The 16,056-nt window shown below is 34.4% G+C and overlaps 2 protein-coding genes across 2 annotated transcripts; one reads left to right on the top strand and one right to left on the bottom strand.

Moving 5' to 3' along the window:
• Positions 1–1,056: 1,056 nt before the first annotated feature.
• LOC144566733 (uncharacterized) lies at positions 1,057–6,053 on the bottom strand. The gene is made up of 10 exons (XM_078316753.1): positions 5,728–6,053; positions 5,195–5,311; positions 4,533–4,748; positions 3,709–3,891; positions 2,985–3,206; positions 2,710–2,826; positions 2,414–2,557; positions 1,949–2,050; positions 1,767–1,835; positions 1,057–1,500 (listed from the first exon to the last, which is right to left on the bottom strand). The coding sequence occupies exons 1-10, from the start codon at positions 5,917–5,919 to the stop codon at positions 1,267–1,269; spliced, it is 1,596 nt and encodes a 531-aa protein (XP_078172879.1). The 5' UTR covers positions 5,920–6,053; the 3' UTR covers positions 1,057–1,266.
• A 5,927-nt stretch (positions 6,054–11,980) lies between these two features.
• On the top strand, positions 11,981–15,155 carry LOC144566159 (very-long-chain 3-oxoacyl-CoA reductase 1-like). The gene is made up of 4 exons (XM_078316068.1): positions 11,981–12,587; positions 13,046–13,240; positions 14,453–14,522; positions 14,707–15,155. The coding sequence occupies exons 1-4, from the start codon at positions 12,124–12,126 to the stop codon at positions 14,962–14,964; spliced, it is 987 nt and encodes a 328-aa protein (XP_078172194.1). The 5' UTR covers positions 11,981–12,123; the 3' UTR covers positions 14,965–15,155.
• The last annotated feature ends 901 nt before the right edge of the window (positions 15,156–16,056 follow it).

Raw genomic sequence — 16,056 nt, 5'->3', positions numbered from 1 at the left:
GGCAGAGAGGAGGAGCGTAGCAGCCGCTACTAGGTTTTCAAAAGAAAGGAGGAGAGCCAGCGAAAAATAAAACTGAACCGGATCAGTTCGATTGGTTCGGTTCATTCAGATTTTTAAAGTGTTAAACCGAACCAATTAAGAACAACCGAAATAAATCAAAAATCAAACCAAACCGATCCATTTTAACCGAAAAACCGAACCTTTTAATCCAAAAAATTTAGGTTCTGTTAAAAACCAAATAAATCGGACCCAATGAACACCCCTACCTAAGGCTGCTAATGAGTCAAGCCGACTTGCAAATCAATGAGTTGAGCGGCTCAATATTTCATAACGAATCGGACTCGAAACTAAAAAATGCTCTAACTCGACTCGGCTCACTTTTGAAAAAAAAAACTCGGTTCGGCTCAACTCATATAAACACTTGGCTCGACTCGCGAGTCGGCTCATATTACATGTTAAAAAAATGATCATTTAATTATTTTAAAGAAATGATTGAAGTAGGATAGAGATATTCTTGTGACTTAAATTCCATGTTGCAAAACTTTGATTATTTTTTAAAGAAATGATCTAAAGAAATTTGAAAAAAAATATCATTTTTTTAAAATAATTTTAATATGCCGGTTCATATTATAGAGTATGGCTAATATAACATTAGTGTCATTTCAGTCTATATAACACCAACTCCAAAACCTATCAAATCGAGTTTAAATGGTGAATCCAAACCGTTCAAACCAATTTATTTTATGAGTGATGCGTTTACATGCAAACTTTTTATATTTTCGAGTTATTTTAGTATCAAATCAAGTTAATCAGACACATTCACGGATCAGAATATCACCATCGAATGACTGAGATTTAACACGACCTAATAACATATTAGATCAAAGCCACCCAGATCAAAGAAAATTCAACTGTAATCGTTGCACGATCAGGACACAACATGCTTAATATAAGAGTAGAGAAGTGATAAGATGAAGGGCAGATGACAGAGTAAATTAACAATGAAGAAAAACATGACACAATAAATCCAGCAATTATTATCAGAACAGCCATATGTAAAAAGTTAGTTAACTAGAAGCCTTCTAAACTAGAAAAAATATTTCCAACCCGTTTGCTCAACTCGGACAACGTTCCACATTATTAGATATTACAATCTGTTGTCAAATTCAACATATATTAGCCCTGCTCACAACAAAATTGCAGGTAGCAACAGCTGAATAGCCAAAAGGTTCACATATAACAGAAGGTTTCACCAAACCATAGCATTTAGTCTATTTTAAATCCTGCGAGCGCACTCAAAACCTCATCTATTGACTTGGCCAAATTTTCTGCCTCTCCAACATACAAGTGTGGAGTTAGATTTGAAAGATTTAATTTTGCTTCTTCCGGCAAATCCAGATTTTGTACAAAGGATTTTATGCTCTCTTCGTCAACAGCTCTCCCTCTTGTCAGCTCCTTGAGCTTCTCATATGCTTCAGGTACAGCATATCTCCTCATGACCTAAGAATATTTATGAAAGTCATTTAGTTATCATGATATATCAGCTAGTTACACTTTCTGCAATTTGTTTAACGATAATGTGGTAAGCCCCCATAAATTAACCCTTATATCTAAACTAGGAGTTGGACATACTAGCTATGATGTTAATCATTAATCTAACAATGTTTGTGTGAGCATGTGAAAGTCTTGAGTGTACACGCGTTCATGCACGCGGATGTGTCTGTTGTGTGTGTGTGTGTGTATGAGAGAGAGAGAGAGAGAGATACAGTTTGGATTGGCTCTGCAAGAACCTCCCAAGTCAGTTCCAAGTCTTCAACTAGGCGCAATTCATTCACCTGGCATTCAAAGATGCATCGAGCGTTTAGCACAAAGTGCTTTCCTTTGTAATTCAGAAATTTTCAAATAAACATAAATGCTTCTCTCCATTATTGGTTAAATAAACCTGTACCTGGAGCTTCTTAATTCCTTGAAGGGCATTTTTGTAAGCCAACAGAGAATGTCCAAGTCCAACCCCCAAGTTTCTTAAAACTGTTGAATCTGTTAAATCCCTCTGCATCATGATCATTTAAATTAGATTAGCTTCTTTTGGGTGATTAGTGGTAAGACTTCCTCATCCAAAACAAAAGGTGCTATAAATTTTGTTATCAGGGTATTTGATTTATACCCAATAATTTGTCATATTTGCAAAAGACTCCCAGCAGATAAAATCAAGATTAAGCTGAGGCAAAATTTATTAAACTGCTTTGTTTTCTCAATTACTCATTCTCATTGCTTCCTGACTTGTCATACTAATATTATAACGCATTAAGTTTAATTGCAAAAGAAGTAAAAATAAAAAATATAATAATTCTGATACACAAGAAATCAGTGGACGTTAAATTTTATTGCAAGAATCAGGTAAAATGAGAAATACCTGCATACGAGAGATGGGAAGCTTGATGCTAAGAGCAGATAAAACAGCATTTGCTAAAAATAGATTACCCTCACTATTCTCAAAATCGATGGGATTTACTTTGTGAGGCATTGTAGAGGACCCAATTTCTCCCGCCTTTGTCATCTACAAATAATTCGGATTAACTTAAAAATTACAATAATATAATGCCAAAAATAAAATAAAAGTCTATAATAAAAGTTTTAACAGTTTGGAATTTAGATACAAAGGATTTCTAAAAAAGATAATTAAAAAAAAAATTTACAATGATGGATTACCTGCTTGAAATAACCAAGGGAAATATAACTCCAGACATCCTTGTCAAAATCAGCCAAGATATTATTAAACTCTACCATGTTATGGAAAAGCTTGGCCATGTAATCATGCGGCTCAATCTACACAATACACCCAAATAATTCACAATACAAGAAAAAACATATGATTATCTGTACAAGATAATAAAAAAGATGCAGAAAATACGAAGTGCAAAAGAAAGGGATAAAATTAGTAGCATACATAAGACAAGATAAAGATGAGTAGAAAGGAAGTTTGCCTGAGTGACATAGGGGTTGAATTGGAGGCCCAAAGAAGTAACAAATTCTTGAGCAATGTAAGGCCAATCTATCTCAGGATACGCAATTTTATGAGCATTGTAATTTCCTACAGCACCGGCAAACTTTCCAAAAATACGAACGTCACTTAAACACTGAGCCTGGTAACTCAGTCTAAATGCAAAGTTTGCCATCTCTTTTCCTAGTGTAGTAGGCGATGCTGGCTATATTTTAAAAAAAGACAAAGAAGAAGCGAACATCAAAGATTAAGTTGATGTTTATAAGATAAATGGGGTCAATATAAATTATAATTAACTATCTGTTTTTTTCTTTTTTCTTTGTGTTCGTTAGGGGTGGTACTTATAGTTTTAACTCAAATGGGGCTGTTTTGGTTGCAATAAGACAAGTTACCATTGTACTCCTTTTTGGGTTCTTGTTCTCATGGTTGAGACCTATAGTCGGTAGTCCTATTGAGATAGACTAAGTCCAAATAGAGTCTTATATGAAGTTAAGTTGACGCATTGGAGTCTTAATTACAGCATAGTCACACAGTTAAAAAGTTAATAGCAATTGAGACTTACAATGTGAATTCAGTATTATTTGGGTCTTAATGGACACTATTATCTTAAGTACAGTCAATTTCCACAAAGCCTCCATTCAAGGACCCGGTACTGGTACATCAAAACTTTATTAGAGGTGCCAGAATTCAGAGAAAACAGCTGGTACCTGGCCATGAGTGCGTGAGAGCATTGGTACATGTGCATTATCTTTTGCTATGGTGCACAAGGCTTTGCATAGGTCGGTCATGAATGGAAACATTACACTATTCATGGCTTCTTTAAGCATTAGGCCATAAGCTAAGTTATTTATGTCCTCTGAAGTACACGCAAAATGGAAAAATTCAAGGACCTATCAGAGAATTAAGCAAAGACATTAACTTATAGAGAATTTGGATATGATTTTAAGTACAGTAATTTACTAATTTTCAAAAACACGCTCATGTACAGTAAGGTCTCAGCAGTTATTGTATTGCGTGCAGTTTGAGTACAGGTCTAAGTAATGAGTTATTCTATTTTTTCGGAACTGGCTTAGTAACTTTTTTCTACATTTACCGGTAAATCAATGCTTATTTGGATTAAACAATTACAAACTACTATTAGTTATAAAGTGATTCTTTTACCAAGGCATTTGTCGGGCTAAATTGAGGGTGGCTTGAAACAGATGAGTTGAGTCGGATTCTTCTTAGCTTAAACCAGTTTTGGTCATTTTTTCAGTTCAGATCAATTTTTTGGGCTGGCTATTTCAGGTTCATGTTACTTCAGATCTTGTAGGTAGGTCAGATTAGCATTGAACTTGATAATTAAGATCAAAACCAATTTGAGGTTCGTTCAGATCTCTGGAGTTCGAGGGAGAGGTCAGGTCGTGTATCAGCTTCCGGGTCAGTTCGAGTCATCGTAAGAAAATAACTTCATTTGAGAACAACTGTTTTGGGGGGTTAGATTAGAGTATGTTAGGTTTAGGAAGGGTCTATTTAAATAGAAAGAACTAACCTTTGAAATCTCAGAGTGGCTTGTGCATTTCTGCTTGAGAAAATATTCAACAGCTTTTACATCATGGTTTGTGACTTTCTCTATCTTCTTGACTTCCAGCGCATCACTTGCACTAAATTCGCGGATTATGTTTTCGAGGAAAGTGCGGGTCTCCTGACTGAAGCTTGGGACCTCTTTCACTTCTGGGATGTCCGACAGCTTCAATAACCATTTAACCTGCAATATTATACTTGTCATCCTTTTTGTTCATACATTAACATGAAATAATCATAAAAAAAGATGTAATGTGCTGAGTTGCCTTTTTTTTCTCAGCTTTGTTTCAAGGGTACAAAAAGAATATATATTTGTGAAAATTCCATGCAAATACACGGTGAAACTAGTAGAGTGGCAGGCGTAATAGCTCTTGTCATTTCCTTTATGTTATAACTGTCAATTAAGTGGATCTGAACAAACACGACACCAAGTTACCAACCAAAACATATTATGCCTGATTGGTATATATACTTGGACAAAAGCTATCAAATAAAGCTCCGAAAAAGATATGAACTTAGAACCTAGCATTAGCAACACTCAAATGGTATAGTCGGGTACAGACCACTATAACAGTATGTAACACTATAAAAGTAGTAACAGTATGTACCAGTATCTAAATCTAAATATACCTCAACCAGAACTCGATAGAAGATTAAACCATACTCGCTGAAGAAAGGCTGTAGCTCTTTGACCTTTTGAGCATACCTTCCATCCAATGGTGACAATGCCATCAAGTTAAAAAATGCCTTCATGTACGGAAAAAAAATTAAAAATTAACAAGATTATTCATAGTTTACTAGTTAACAGAGCACACCATGTGCTTCTAAAAAATTCTTTAGGATACGTCGAAGGAAAATGTATGAATAAACTAAGTTGTGCAGAGTCAACTAGAATTTTTACTCTACATACAACTTTGAAATTTTGAATTGGCGGTCTCCAAATTTGAAATAATACAAAGAACAATGAAAATTGTGGAGTTCCATGGTTGATACAAGTACCTAGTACACTAAATTCTAAACATCATAAAAAAAAAAAAAATAAAAATAAAACAATTAACCCTATATATTTTACATAACACGCGACGAGTTTGCAAAATTGGCTAATAGAAAGTGGAAAAAGAGAGCGAGCAAAAGCTAAAGATCAACAAATTAAGCTAGGATACCTCATCAATTGGTTTCATTTGAGGACCTAAATTGCACGTGAGATCACTTCCGGAAACTGTAGGTGCCGCTGTAGAAGCCGAGCTCAGAGCAGCACAACAATGGCGTCTCGTGTGGGAATAGCTCGCGATAGAAGGGTGAAAACCTGAGAAGCGGTAAGTGCCTCTTAGAGGAACAAAAGTGGTAGCCTCCATTGGAAGGAGGGATGGCAGCGAGGGTGGATGGAGAAAGTAGAAGAGAAGAATGGCGGCCGGGTGGCTCCGGTCGAGAAAGGAGAAGAGAGCAGCCGCTGCTTTCTTAGGATCCGATTAGAAATAGACTCCTCTAACAAAAATAACAACTTTATTGGGCCCGATTTATGTGTTGGGCCGGGCTACTACATTTTTTTTTTTTTCGCTGAGCAATTATTTTTGTTCCCTACATTTCAGTACAATATGTCAATATGATTTTTAATCATAAAAATACGTGCTTCAAATTACTCTTTACTCCATCTATTTTAATATATTTCTAAAATCACTTCTAGAAAAATAAACGGAGCACCTTAGAATTTTAATATACTAGAAGGATCACGATAATTTCTTTATTTATTTAAAAGTGACTTTTGAACCAGGATCAATAACTCAGATCCAAAACATTTTTATTTTTTCCAGTAACACGCTAATAAATAGTTTAATTATTTTTACAGTCGAGAAATATTCTGCTTGAAAAATATTTTGTAGTGCTTCTAGTATATCTAAATTGTAAGATACGTTATCTTACAATTGTAAGATGATATCGAATATAAAAAAAAAACAAATAATAATAAAAATACGAAAGCATTTGGCTGGTCCATGTGCCAGCGAGTTAGCTAAAGAGGAGAAATAGATGAACATCAATAAGAAATAATTTTGTCATTTGCATATTTTAAAATTGATCTAGGTTATTCTAACCCGAGGAAATATCAAAGAAAATCAAATTTTGATGGGTAAATATATAATTTCAATGCTCGGATGGATAAATATCTAAATTGAGAATATGTACCCAATTTTCGCTCGCTTGATCTCTATACTATTTATTTGAAAAATTATATCAAAAGAATTGTTGAACAAACAAGCCAAACAAAGGAGCCCCATTTGAAATCTTTAGCAAACACTAAAAAAAATATAGGATTATAAAATAAGTTCATTGATAAATCAACATCACTGCAACAAAATCAAGTAATCATTGAACAACAATCTGGTTGATACATTAATGAAAAATAATATTGTTAGTTAGGAAGAGATTGCTGTGTCTATTAATTGCGCATTACTTGTACCAGCTTTTTAATAAATGTAAGTTAAGATAAAAACAAAAATATAAATAAATTTCAGTAAATACTGATGGAATTGTGAATTAATTAACTAAGATTATAAGAAATCTGTCTTATTTTATTAAATTTTCTAATTTCATACATTATTTTATGTCAAGAAAAATTTGAAGCATCATAAACTATCTATCATGTTTCATTTTCTTCATTTTCTAAATTAAACAATGTAAGAACTATATTGTATTGATTCTTTTTTTTTTCTTGGAAGTAGAATACTTTCGGCTGACTCAAAATTAATTCGGCTATTTAAAATCAGATCTCATACTGGCAATTAATGTATTAATTGCAGCACTGCATCTTGAATTCGGGGGAGGAGTTGGGGTGTTTATTTGGATTGGTTAGGTTAAAACTGAACTAAAATAGTTAAATCAAAATTTTATTCGATTTTGAAAATTATAATTAATTCAACCAAATAACAACCGAACTATAATAACCAAAGTAAATTCAGTTTGTTTGGTTAAACCGAAATAAAAGAGATTAAATGTTAAAAGAGCAAAATTCAATATATACATAAATACATTTAAAAATCATAGAAACACATATGAATATATATATTAGTTGTTGACATCAGTGTTGTAAATAACGGTACGCGGTCGTCGGACGGACGGAGTATCGCCAAGCGATTAATCGAGAATAATTTGTCATAATCGGAAATAATCAACTGATTAATTAATCGGAAAAATTCATGATGGTTTAGTCACCGCCAACGACTAATCGGCCGATTAATCGGCCTAAACGGACGTTTTTTACAACACTAGCTAACATTGCATACATTGTTCAATTTCAGACAAAAATATATTTATGTTTTAAAATATTCAAACCAATTATTATTTTTTCATTTTAAGTCCAAACACCGAAACATAGATTTAAACTATATAAAGTTCAGTCAATTATCTTTTCGATTTTGAAAAATCTTAAACCAAATAAAATATAAAGAATTTAAATTTCAACCGAAACCGATCTACTTAAACTGAAAATCAAATCATTTAATCTAAAACTAATTTTTAGATTCGAATGTAAACCAAAAAAATATTAACCCAATCAACATCATAGGAAGGAGGGTGGGGGACTACCAGACTGGAAGCGTATCCTCTGCGGAGCCCATTCCTGCAGAGTTTTAATTTGGTCCGTTCGTTTCGGATCGGACGACCCATATCAAATCTTGCAAATTTTGAGAATATTTTTTTTTCAATTCGGATAAAATCTGATCTGATCCGTCCGATCCGAAATGAACAGACCAGATTAAAAGCTCCGCAAGAATTGGCTCATAGGCTTCCCTACCAGACTAGCGACTCTTTGCAATCTTCGTCCGTAATAATATCGTACATAACACAACCATATAGCTGTAGCTGTGAACAAATTTCTGATTTTTTTTTTGTTTCCTATAAAGAATTTTTGTATATATAAATTATAAATTATAAACCACTAACCTTAAAAAGGAAAAAAATTTATGAATTATACACGATTCTTAAACAATATATAAATTGATCCTCATCGTAAAAAACTTATGAATCCGACCGTCTATGCTAACTGTAAAGCAAATCTGGCCTGGCAATTTTATTTTCATTTAAAGTCCGACTTCTCACTTTTATAAATACAATTTAGAAGTTTCCAGAGCCCGCATAAGAGTAAAGAAAAATGAAATCCTACTACTCGGTGACTTGGTCAAAGTGAGCATGGGAACAAGCAAGCACAGAAGATGCATGCGTACCATGAACAATTTTTTTATTTTTTTATTTGAACAATAGGTAGAGACGGACAGCCCTCCGACATCTCAAACTGGATTCATTTTGTGGCAACTTACATGTTGTGACTACTATAAGGAGTCACTCAATTCTTAGAGTAGAACTAGGGTGTTCTTAAGCTCAGCAAAGTGTTTGGTGAGCTTAACTTCAAAATTAATTAAATCGGTTTAAATGACGAATCCGAATTGTTGGAACCCGCCTACCTTACGAGTGATGCGTCTATATGTGAAAATTTTAAACGACATTCGAATTAATTTAGTATAAAGTCAATCGGTCAAAATTAGAAGGTTAATAAATTAATTTTATGCATTCATTTTTTGAACGTTTTTTGACCGCTTGACTTTATACTAAATTAATTCGAATGTTTAAAATTTTTGACCGCTTGACGCATCACTCGTAAATTTTAACATTGAACTCATTTTGTTCATCAACGTGAAATGAGTATTTTGAAAAAAAATCATCACAAACTGATATATGTATAGAGAAATATACATGTTTAAATTAATTATAAAATTATTAGTCTGTAATGACATTTTTCAATTTAAATAGTTTCAAAGGCTACACAGCAAAACTACACTAACTTTTTTTTGTAAGGAGCAGAATCAATATTTGCAGCACTAATTTTGTTATTTATTGTGTTATAAATAATAAATTAACTAATATTATATGACAAATACTTCTTAGTATTGGCACATCATAACTGGAAGTCGAAAATATGTGAACCTCACCTACCGCATGCACTATCCTTATGCGATTCTGCGATAATATTACAACTCTTTTATATTGTGAAATTTATAATTGCAATATGCATATGCATTATTTACAACACAATTTAAGTATGCATAGTTACTGTCGTATAAACTTTTTATAAAAAATTTAGGCAAAAATAAAAATCATAGAAAATTTAAAGAGAAGAGAATGTGCCCATGATGCTGCAGATTGTATACATAATTAACTTTAAAATTTAATTTACAATCATAAACATTTCATCTCTTCTTTTAAATTGAACTGAACTCTTTATTCTTATACACCATTGTTCTCATCCGATTCTCACTCGCTTCACTTAGACCAACACAGGATAGAGATTAGAGAGAGAGAGAGATCTCTGTAGGGGTGTCGACAAAGCTATATTAACTTCTCTGTTATCAGCTCATCAGCTCCCAACCACCCAACGGATTCAGTACCGGACTCTTCTCCAGAGATCAAGGGTAGTGAAAAGCTGAAATAATTTCTATGGTCTCGGTCTAAACTTTACTTTGCAAGCCAAATTCTACATGCCACATTATTAAAATACAATATTCAAAAACAAAAGTTAACTAGTGGGATATTAGATTGTGCTCCACATTGAGGATGTAGAGAGAAGGAACGACAAATTCACTGTGCAGAGATGAGAGCTCGCGAAATTAGGACTGATCAGACGAGCTCATCTGCTTTAGAAGGGGAGAATCGGAGAGAGAGCGAAGGGGAATAGAAGGGAGTGAGTACTGTTCGGAGAAGAGCCATAAGGAGATTTTGGTGAAATATTACCCCCCCAAATTTGAGTGTAAGTTTTATTGTTTGAATGATTGTCTCTTCCGTCGTTGTCTCCTTCCTTTCCTGCCGAGGGGTTTTTCCTCTGATGCTGAAGCACAACCTTAGGCTGTGCTCCACAAACGCAGTGTAGAGAGGAAGGGAAAGGAAGAGGAAGGAAGAGCCCGATCGCAGCTCCTCTTGATACAGTGAAACCTACACCCCACATCGGGTTACGTATTTTAGAACTTTGTGCAGTGACTTTCTCTCGCCACAGTAGTGCGTTCTTCTCTTTTCCTCTCCGATTATCTTCTTCTGAAGCAGAGTCGTGACGTGGACATACCGCATTTCTCTACTTTTTCCCTTCATTCTCTTTCCTTCCCTCTAATGAAAGAGTTTCTACCTCTATTTGAAACACACCCTTAGTCTCAAATTTCAATTCAGATAATGAGAAAACCATTAACACATTAACACCTTTGAGCCAACTATTGGCAAAAAAAAAATGTTCGCTTATTTTTAAGAATAATTATTTTTGTACCTGCGCTACTGTACCCGTGCTACAGTATCCGGACTTAAAAAAATAATGTGTTATGGTCCCCACTAATTATTATTCTAAAAATATATTATATAGTCTCAACTAATTATTATTCTAAAATCTCAGCAGTACTCTTTCTCTATGATCCCCACTAATTATATGGTTCCCCTTTCAAAGTCCTGGCACTAATTTCACGTTAATCTTTCTCTAACAAAAATAGTTGATCTCATAAAAATAAATACTTCAATGCATAGATATAAAATATTTTTTATGTCTAAATATTAATATTTTCTGTGTCATATGTAAAAAATACTTAGATATTTATACCTTCGTAGATATAAATACTTATAAGATAAGATATTAGCATTTAAAAAAGTAAGATGTTAATACTTTGATGCGTAACTTGTTATGATAATATCTTTTCGAGTTCCCCAATCATTTCCGCGTCAACTTTCCTCTAATAAACATAGTTGACCTCATAGGTATAAATACTTCAGTGTATAAGTATAAATACTTTCAATATTTAGATATTAATACTTTCAGTGTCATATGTAAAAAATACTTGCAAGTGTAGGTATAAATACTTGTACAACGAGGTATAAACACTTGCATGATGACGAGCCTGAAAGTACGTCGTCATGGATCTCATTTGAAAGAGAAAATTGCATAAATATTAATACTTTAAAAAAAATTCAAATTGTGGAGTTTTTGTAGTTCCCATAGGAAGTTATATTTATACATTTAATTTTCGGTGGTCCCCGGGTACTGTAGCGCAAGTAATGTGCGGGTACTGTAGCACGAGTACAGTGAGGGTACTGTAGCACGGGTATTGTTATCTTGGCACTACATAATCCACACAATAAATAATTGTTTGCATTATAAGTATAAATACTTCTGTACGTAGATATAAATACTTCCGTTCATAGGTATTAATACTTTAGAAAAAAAATTCGAATTGTGCAGTTTTTGCAATTCCCATAAGAAGTTATATTTTAACATTTAATTTTCAGTAGTCCCCCTGCGGATACAGTGCGGGTACTATAGCGCGGGTACTATTATCAGCTCCCTATTTTTAATCGGTGCACTAAGCGCACTCAAAATGCGTCAAGGCTCACAATACGGATTATTCAGTGAATTAATTGTTCAACTCCCACCGATCCGATCCCCCACACCTGTAAGCTATAAAACACTCCTTCCACTTCCTTTGTTTGGAACTCGGACGAGCAAATTTTTCACGTAATAAACCCCGGAAAAGGTATCTCAGATGGGATCCTCGTGTCCCCACGTGGAGTACGTGGAGTTCATCCAAGCTCAGCCATGGTGGGCCCTCTTTCCCGCCATTATCGGTCTCTTGTCTCTCCTCAAGTTCTCTCTCCTCCTCCTCCGATGGATCTACATCTCCTTCCTCCGCCCCGGCAAGCCGCTCCGTCGCCGATACGGACAATGGGCGGTGGTCACGGGCTGTACCGACGGTATTGGTCGCGCCTTCTCATTCCAGCTCGCCAGACGCCATGGCATGAATCTAGTGCTTGTGGGGAGAAATCAAGAGAAGCTCTCGCAGATAGCTGAGGAGATCAAGCAGAAAAGCCCTAAAATTGAGACTCAGACTGTTGTGATCGATTTCTCGGGAGATTTGGTTGAAGGAGTCACCAGATTGGAGAAGGCGATTCAGGTACTCGATGTAGGATTGCTGGTCAATAGCGCTGGAATTTCTTATCCGTATGCAAGGTTTGTTCCTCCTTTATTCAGATTTTTATTTGTTGTGAATTGGTGGAGTGAAATTTGTCTCCATTTATCTGCATATTTTTATTTCTTAAATTTTATATTTCAGTATTAGCTTTGATGTGTACCAGTTTTTCAAGCATCTAGCGGACTTAGTAAAATAAATGCTTTCAATATAATATCAGAATCTATTGTCAAAATTATTAACGGTACTTTGTGGTAGATTCCCAGTGAAATCAGCTGAGACCAGTACTAGCGTGATAGAGCAAAAGCTTAATATTTGAGCCTCAATTATCCAATAGTCAATCCATTAATCTCAACTTGTAATGTACTGAACAAAGCAAAAGCAAAAACAAAAGTTTATTAGCCTAACCTGACAGACTGATACAGTACTGAGATTTATGACTGGAATTTATTGTTTAGTAACTCACTTGAGATCTTCTTTTTTATTTTCTATTGATTAGGTACTTCCATGAGGTGGATGATGAGCTATTGAAAAACCTAATCAAAATAAATGTTGAAGGTGTAACAAGGGTTACACATGCGGTCCTTCCCGGCATGGTAGAGAGAAAGAGAGGTGCAATTATAAATATAGGGTCAGGGGCAGCTACTGTTATCCCGTCAGATCCATTATACACTGTCTATGCTGCCACAAAAGCGTGAGTGTTATTAATGTAGTTACCTTACTAATATGTGTTCATTTCAGATGCACACCTTTATCACCTTGAAAATTACATGATAATATGAATCCTGTAATCAGAATATTAGGCCATTTACCCTTTTGAGTGGTGCTGTGAAATTTGCAGCTTTTATGGAGGTACCTAATATATTTTCCATTATGTGGGTACGAGGAAGATTCAGACTCGATTAATTCTGTACCTGTTATGGTACGATTAATTATACTACAACTGTTTTGCTACATACTGAAAATTTTCTCATCCCTATTGGGCTGTCATTGTTAACTCCTGCCCTTGCAAATAGCATCTTTGAATGATATTGTTTGTGAGTTCACTTTTCTTCACCAAAGGCTTGTCCAAAAAAATACATAAATTGACCTTTTCAGATTCAGAGGTTTTAAGTTATATATGATGGTGACTATTATTTCAGTAATACAGAGATTGTCCTTTACTGTCACTATCTAAAGATTAAATCTGGTTAATCTTTGTGGAAACTTGCTGGATGCACTACTAGTTTTGTTTTAAAATTATATTTATTGAAGCTAAATTTGCTTGGTGGATTTGATTGGTTATAATCCTATTGTGAAAGGAATTGTCCATGGATCCACTAAGTTTTGCACAATTCTTCTCGAAAGAACAAATACTGAAATGTCTTGAAATAGCGGGCCATTCATGATCTAATTTGTCTACTTCGTTAGGATTTAGCTCAACATCACTTTCACTTTTTCTAATATTTGAAATTTGATACTAGTAGGTGATCTAAACAACTACCCTCTTTATTGAACCAAAAACTCGTACCCGATGTGTCAACTGCAATTATTATAACAAAAGTTCTAGACACTTATATTAAAATAAAAAATAAAAACAAAATATTCAACTTATTATTTTTTTGGGAATTTGAGGCAAGAAGGTGATCAAAATAACTAACCTTATTCTGAACCAGACTCAGTCTGTTAAATGCAATGGTCTCATTGGTCCCACTTTCACCATGAAATTAAATGCCCTATAATAAGTTCTAAGGAACTTATTAGAAAACAAATTGATCTTAGCATCTAATTTAGCTAAGCACTTAGAAATCCGAAAATTGATCTTAGCAACTAAATCTTCTTAAATTTCATAACAATCAGCTGATGTTCTTGCTACCGACATTCCTTTTTGAGTGCTAAAGAATCATAAATCATTCTTATTTTTCAGGTACATTGACCAATTCTCTCGCTGCCTTAATGTGGAATACAAGGCCAAGGGTATCGATGTCCAATGTCAGGTAATAATAATTTCATTGCTTAATATTCCAGCCTACCTGTTTCCTTTCAAGTTACAAAAAAAAAAAAAAAAAAAAAAACGATGGCCTGGGAACTGAATACAGTCCTGTGAAATATTTTAAACAAACCCTATCTGTCACCTCTACTTTTCTCCTTGATCTAATGTGACATCCTCTTTTGCCACAGGTACCTCTGTATGTGGCAACTAAGATGGCCTCTGTAAGAAAATCGTCCTTCTTGATTCCGTCGCCAGAGACGTATGCAAGCGCCGGACTAAAGCACATCGGTTATGAAGCTACATGCACCCCTTACTGGGTACACTCTGCCATCTGGTGTGTCGCCTCTATCATCCCTGAGTCGGCCATTGATTGGTGGCGCATCGGCTTCAACCTTAAAATTCGTAAGCGGGGTCAGGTCAAGGATGCCCGCAAGAAGGCCGAGTGAATATTGTAATTCGACCAGATGGTGGTTTGATTTGCATAGGGCACAGGGTCTTAATTAGTGTCTTTAATTTTAGAAGGTCTTTTTATCTGTTGTTTGTGTCTTAATGGAATTCTTTGGTTTTAAATGTGGTTTTCCTCTGTAATTTTTATTTATGAATATTTTCACATTTAAGAGTCAAAAGGATAAAACCATGATGCTCCGTGTACACCATTTACCAACAAATAGACTTATGGCTTGTTCTGCGGAAGTCAAAAAAATTTCATTTTATTTTTCAAATGCGATATATGCCTCTTAGTCATGATTCTTTTACAAATACGTATGGGGCCTAAACAGTTTCTTTTTTTTATTAATTTAACATTTATCAACAATATTCTTTATCATTTGATACGACCATTTGAATGACAGTTAACCGAGTAATTTCTTACTTTAACGGATGATATGAAGGACATTTGTCACTTTTGAAAACGTGTGATTTCTCCAGGGGGCGGATTAGGGATTTTCTTCGAAAGAGCAAAAAATTATCGAATCGGGTTTAAATCCATTAACTAATCAGGTACTCGATAAAAAAATAATACTTGTGATTTATACTTTTTAATATTATGATCTGTAATTTATGATGCTCTAACTTATAATTCTAATTACCAATCATAATTTAAGAAATTTATTTTGATTTTAATTCTAAATTTAACCCAAATTAAACATCTAGAGAAGGTAAAAAAAATTCAAAAGAGATAAAGTCAATCAGAACCAATATATCATCACTAAAATTCAAAATCCAGAAAGGATGACTGCCTCCTGGAACAACGTGGATCCGCCCCTAATTTGTCATACGAAAAGCATTGCTTTTGTCATAAGGTGTAGTAGCAAAGGCTGATTCTCTAACTTTTCCATAAAGATAAAATTGGTTTCGTTACATGTAACCATCTTTTATCAGCAGATGATCATTGTTTAGGAATTTGACTAGTTTCAGAGGAAATAATGTGATTATAGATTTGGGCCTTCTGAGGGACAGACATAAGCGTTCTAAAGATTTGTAGAGTGCACGGGAAAGGAAAACTTTGTGTAATCAAATAGGTGATCGCCTTCTCCTTA

Source organism: Carex rostrata, chromosome 15 (assembly GCF_964058835.1).
Source record: "Carex rostrata chromosome 15, lpCarRost1.2, whole genome shotgun sequence".
NCBI lineage: Eukaryota > Viridiplantae > Streptophyta > Magnoliopsida > Poales > Cyperaceae > Carex > Carex rostrata.
Note: the sequence above shows the minus strand (reverse complement) of the source record. Positions and strands in the feature narration are given on the sequence as shown.

Coding starts and splice junctions, on each gene's coding strand:
- LOC144566159 (XM_078316068.1), top strand. CDS start 12,124: ATGGGATCCTCGTGTCCCCACGTGGAGTACGTGGAGTTCATCCAAGCT. Junction 13,241..14,452: donor GTCTATGCTGCCACAAAAGC/GTGAGTGTTATT, acceptor CTTATTTTTCAG/GTACATTGACCAATTCTCTC. Junction 14,523..14,706: donor GTATCGATGTCCAATGTCAG/GTAATAATAATT, acceptor CTTTTGCCACAG/GTACCTCTGTATGTGGCAAC.
- LOC144566733 (XM_078316753.1), bottom strand. CDS start 5,919: ATGGAGGCTACCACTTTTGTTCCTCTAAGAGGCACTTACCGCTTCTCA. Junction 3,892..4,532: donor GCCACTCTGAGATTTCAAAG/GTTAGTTCTTTC, acceptor ATTCTCTGATAG/GTCCTTGAATTTTTCCATTT. Junction 3,207..3,708: donor TCTCACGCACTCATGGCCAG/GTACCAGCTGTT, acceptor TTTAAAATATAG/CCAGCATCGCCTACTACACT.